The sequence below is a fragment of the Lontra canadensis genome, unplaced genomic scaffold, assembly GCF_010015895.1.
Source record: "Lontra canadensis isolate GAN:19392208 unplaced genomic scaffold, GSC_riverotter_1.0 scaffold1, whole genome shotgun sequence".
Taxonomy (NCBI): Eukaryota; Metazoa; Chordata; class Mammalia; order Carnivora; family Mustelidae; genus Lontra; species Lontra canadensis.
In genome coordinates this window covers 98,491,538-98,496,648 of record NW_022630995.1, presented here as the reverse complement: position 1 = coordinate 98,496,648, position 5,111 = coordinate 98,491,538, and the positions used below count along the sequence as shown (strand labels likewise).

The 5,111-nt window shown below is 41.9% G+C and overlaps 1 protein-coding gene across 1 annotated transcript; it reads left to right on the top strand.

The window, feature by feature from the left end:
• The first annotated feature begins 250 nt into the window (after positions 1-250).
• Positions 251-4,817, top strand: RPL34 (ribosomal protein L34). Its single transcript, XM_032860160.1, has 5 exons — positions 251-282; positions 1,644-1,717; positions 1,797-1,896; positions 2,163-2,266; positions 4,681-4,817. Exons 2-5 carry the CDS (start codon positions 1,653-1,655, stop codon positions 4,763-4,765), a joined length of 354 nt encoding a protein of 117 aa, XP_032716051.1. The 5' UTR covers positions 251-282; positions 1,644-1,652; the 3' UTR covers positions 4,766-4,817.
• The last annotated feature ends 294 nt before the right edge of the window (positions 4,818-5,111 follow it).

Genomic DNA, 5,111 nt, shown 5'->3' with positions numbered 1-5,111 from the left:
GCTCACTTTGTTATTTGCATTTGTTTCTCCAGCGATTCCCGGAAGAGCTTTGTGCGGCGCTTTTGCGGAAGGCTAACTTGCAGGCCCCCAGGCAAGGGCGGCTCGCCAGTTGCCGTACAACATGGCAGCTCTATGCATCTCCCTCTGACTGATGGGCGCTGGGTGGCATCCGTACACCAAGGCGGCGCTGGTTCTGACGTAACTTCCCATCCGACGCAGTCAGAGTTAACCTTTAAACTTGCATGCGCTTCCGTTTTCCTCTTCCGGGGACGGCTTCCGTAGGTATGGCTCCTTTTTCTGTCTCAGTACACCTACTCCTTTTACAATCGGCTGCCATCGGGGGAATTGGGGGAGCCAGGATCTCTCAGGCTTAGCTCTTTGAACTGGCGTGGGGTTAAAGGTTCAGGAGGAAGGTTGGTGTGAGCAGGTCCCCGGCTTTTTAGCTTCAGACAGCCATCCATCCGGACCTCCCTTCCCGAGCCGGGAGTACCTGGAGCTCACAGCTCGGGCCTTTGCCGGCTTAGAAGTCGCGTTTGGAGACCTACGAGTTGTCGTCCGGCAGGTTGAGACTGCGGCATCGCAGAACATTTTATCATTGGGCCTGCATATATGTTTAGGCTTTGGGATGGCGGACGACCAGTATGTCCGGGTCGTTATTTCAGAATGTTTTCATTTCCAAGGCCAGTACCAAGGGAGATTTTAAAAAAATGTTCAGAGGGAGTATTCTGTCTTGATTTTGGAGCTGTAAACGGAATGGTAGCTGTTTGGATCTCCCGCATCGGCCTTTGGTGTCAACCGTTACGTTTTGGTGTAATGTTAGGAGCTCATACCAGCAAATGAAGGCTGTTTTCTTTTACATCGCATGTGATGTAGCGATTGCGAAGTTTGGGGTTAAAAAATGAGGATTCAACTCTTGTTTACATTTTCATGTTATTTTGAGTGGTTAACTGAAAGACGGTTCCTGTGCGTTCTTGCATATCCGATTTGCTAAGTGACCTCATTCAGTATTATTTTCTGTTGGTAAATGAGAAAAAAGAAAAAGATGCTGTAATTCAAAGACACTTTGATACCAAAATAAGTGTTAGTTGGCGCTTGACCTGTCCCACATGCTACTTAGGGCTGAATCACTGAGCCCTGAGCATCTTTTATAGGACAGGCACTCCAGTAGGTTGAGCAGGTTCGCTTCTGTCATTTAATCTTTGTGACAGCCGTGTGAACTCGGTAGAAATCTTGTTTTCGAGACAAGGAGGCTGGGTAGCCCCTTGTGCAGTATTCAAGTGAGCATAAGTGAGGGTATAACTTAAATGTTCAGGTGCAGTTTTCCTTTAAAAACTGTTGTAAACTTGCCTGTTTGTAACACTTTTTTCTGGACACCACGCCAAACAGATTTACTGAGAAGTCTGGCAGATTTTAATCAAGTGCCATCATTGATTACTATCAGGAGAACAAACATGGGCCTCCTAGCATTCTTACCAATCACTTTTAAATATAAGTAGTTTTAAAGTACGGAGTTCTTTTCATAAGGTTCTTTAAGGATTAATGTATATAAGAATATGTATATGGAATGTATGAAGTAGGTGATGCCGTTTTGTTGAGAGATTTGAATTATTTCCACAATTCAGTTTTATTCGTTCTTAATTCAGGCATTCAGAATGGTCCAGCGTTTGACCTACCGTCGTAGGCTGTCCTACAATACAGCCTCTAATAAAACTCGGCTGTAAGTATTTCTGAAATTCAAAATACATATTGTTTACTCTGCAGAATGCTGAGCTTTTCCCTATCCTCTCACTTCCTAGGTCCCGAACCCCAGGTAATAGAATCGTTTACCTTTATACCAAGAAAGTTGGGAAAGCACCAAAATCTGCATGTGGCGTGTGCCCAGGCCGACTTCGAGGAGTAAGTGATCCTTCTGCTATGAATAACAAGAGCTAGTGAGCATTAATACCTTGGTAATAGAATGAGTGGGAAGGTTGAGAAGTGCTAATTATCCATGATCCAAGTCTGTCAAGAACATAGACTTTTAAATCCTAAATGACAGATGTAGTGAAATGCCTTTCAGATAAATGAGTATACCATTTCCTGTTCTGACCTAGCCTGCCCACATGTCAAATCAGGACAGTTTCTGTTAAACCATCAAAATGATCTCAGCGTTGACTTTGCAGGTTCGTGCTGTGAGGCCTAAAGTGCTTATGAGGTTGTCTAAAACGAAAAAACATGTCAGCAGGGCCTACGGTGGTTCCATGTGTGCCAAGTGTGTTCGTGACAGGTAAATATAACTCTTAAATCGAGTGGACTTTCTTGAACTTGTGTGCGCCTGTGTCTGTTCCATTGCATGCTGGTCATAGAAGACTAGTGAACTTTAAATGAAAGTTGCATATTTTGGAATCCTTCCTAGACTAGGGATAGTTGGTGCTCTGCAGACTAATAAATAATGCTGGTTCAAACTAATTCACTTGAGATTTCGGGGCATTCTTATGCTAGATGTAGAAATTAAATTGACCTTGGTTTTGTGGGGGAGGCAGGTAAGAAACTAGTAAGTTGTAGGTTACTCAGGTAGATGGAGAGTGGAAGGTCTTAAAAGTGTAGGAACAAAATAACTAGATGTGGGGCGCCTGGGTGGCTCAGTGAGTTAAAGCCTTTGCCTTCGGTTCCTGTCATGATCTCAGGGTCCTGGGATCAAGCCCCACATCCAACTCTGCTCAGCAGGGAGCCTGCCTGCTTCTCTCTCTCTCTCTGCCTGCCTCTCTGCCTACTTCTGATCTCTTATCTGTCAAATAAATAAATCTTTTTAAATATTTAAAGTAAATCTTTTAAAAAAACAAAATAACTAGATGTAGTTCTGGTGTGGCTGGAGCAGTGTTGTGGGAGGTAATAGACGAAAGGTACATGTCACAGATCAGGAAGACCCTTACAAGACAGATTTTTAGCTTGATCCTTAAACATGGAGGGATTGATGGGTTTCGAGCAGGGCCTTTGGTGGGCCAGAATCTAAACCTACAGCAGAATGAATAGTAACCATATTCTTTCAACAAAAGGTGAGTGCTTGGAACAGTTCAGTTCCTCTTCTTCATGAAAGCTGAGGCACTAGCACCTTTATTAAGACCTAAAGGCTGGGTGGAGAGGGTTGTAGGAGATGAGAGTGTTCCAGGTAGAGGACAGGACTTGGCTACGTGGAAGAATTGGTAGTGGCCTAAGTAGGAGTGGAAACGGTAGAGTCTGTGATGATAACATTTACTGGGTGTTTCGATGATAAACATTGTCACAAGTCCATCTGGGACAGGTTTTTGTTTTACTTTTTGTGAAGAAACCAAGGTTTGTTTAAATCCACATAGCCGCTAAGGGACGGCACTGGGATTCATTCTAGTTTTTATTGAGGCCCTTGCTTTTAAACTCACTGATTTTATAAACATGAATTGCCTCCAAAGACTAAGTGGAAGAATTTTTGAGGTAAGTTGGTCTTCACAAGTTAAGGAGCTGGTTCATTGAGTGGGTTGCCTCCAATTTATTCAGTTCTATAAAATGGTTAAAGTAGGTTTCTAAACCAAATCCGGCACCAACCTTGGCAAGTTCGCTCTGCCTTTCAGGAGTTAATTTGTAGGGGGATGGTAAGGCATGTTATAGTAATACAAGTAGAAAATTAATGTAACTTGCATGAAATACAGGAAAGCTGAACTATGATTGAAGTTTTGAGGAGATAATTACCTTCCAATTTGCTGGGATTCTGGAAATGGCATTTGAATGATAGGTAAATGTTGCCCAAGAGGTTGAAAGGGCATTTAGGCAAGGAATGTAAAGGAATGAGAAATGAGGTTGGAAAGGTATATTGGAGATGAGAGGGTCATGAGTTAGTTTTAAGTGAAAAGGGTTTGGCTTTTTACCAGTGTTTGGTTCCCAGACTTTGCTAAACATAATCATGGGCACATTATTAAAAATAGGATTTACAGGCCCTAGCTCTTAAGAGATTTGGGTGTAGGTCTACTGGTAGTCTGTAGGTTAGTGTTAGCTATGACTCTGAGAGGAGTGTGGTCTTTGAGTAAGTTTAGGGAATGAGTCCAAAATCCCAGGAGTTTTAGGCAGGGTTATTAAATAAACAGGGGTACCAATAAAGAGCGTAGGTGAGACAGGTTTTTTTGGGAATTTACTTTCTCTCTGGAGGTAACTTTGCTTTTAACAAGTGGTAGTGAGAACCAGCTTTTTGTCAGGTCCTATGCACTGTAATAAAAGTGATTAATAAAAAGTACTTTCTTTCTAAATGGAGGTTCAAAGTACAGAAATTGCATCTCTTTCCCAAGTTTCATCTTCATAAAGTCTTGTGAGATGGGTATGAACTTACTGCTGTACCTTACAACAGAGAAGGTAACTTGCCCAAGATCACATAGCTAGGAAGTCGCAGAGGTGACCTCATTCAAGCTGTAGAATCTTCACACTTGAGAAATTGCCTTTTGCTAATATCTTTTAACCCACCATTTTGACTCCGCATACATAAATCCTTCATGACTCAGAAGAAGAGGGCAGGTGCAATCAGCATAGAATTGAGGGATTATCCTGCTTTAAATGCCAGCACAGGAAGGAGACCTTCAGCTAAACGGTCTGCCCATCTAATTTCAGCTCCTGAGTGTTTAGTCTGTACTTGTAGGTTTCGTTTACTTATAAGTGTTCATTTAATATTTTTCTTTCTAGGATCAAGCGTGCTTTCCTTATCGAGGAGCAGAAAATCGTTGTGAAAGTGTTGAAGGCACAAGCACAGAGCCAGAAAGCTAAATAAAAAAAATGAAGCTGTTTTGAGTAATAAAAAAATCAAAAGGCTGGATCTGTTATTGCTGTTGTAATTTGTTAGTATACCCATTTCTATGGTGTTTGGGGATTTCATTATTTTTAGGTGATTGCTTTTTCTGAAACAGGAAATGGAGGTCAGTGATAAGTAGAATTTTTTGATGGCAGCTCTGGAAGACTTGGACGGTTTGAGAAAAGTGGCCCTTAAAATATCTGGATGTTTCTTTTAATTCCTCTGAATAATTTCCATAGAGTCTTCTTCAGCACCAACGTTGACAGGACAGAATTACAGTGTTCAATAAGTTACTTGGAATGGAATCTTTTACACCATCTTATTT

Excerpts from the sequence above, each read along its gene's own strand:
- RPL34 (XM_032860160.1), top strand. The coding sequence starts at position 1,653 with ATGGTCCAGCGTTTGACCTACCGTCGTAGGCTGTCCTACAATACAGCC. Across the intron at positions 1,718-1,796 it reads GCCTCTAATAAAACTCGGCT|GTCCCGAACCCCAGGTAATA; the intron begins GTAAGTATTTCT and ends CTCACTTCCTAG. Across the intron at positions 1,897-2,162 it reads GCCCAGGCCGACTTCGAGGA|GTTCGTGCTGTGAGGCCTAA; the intron begins GTAAGTGATCCT and ends TTGACTTTGCAG.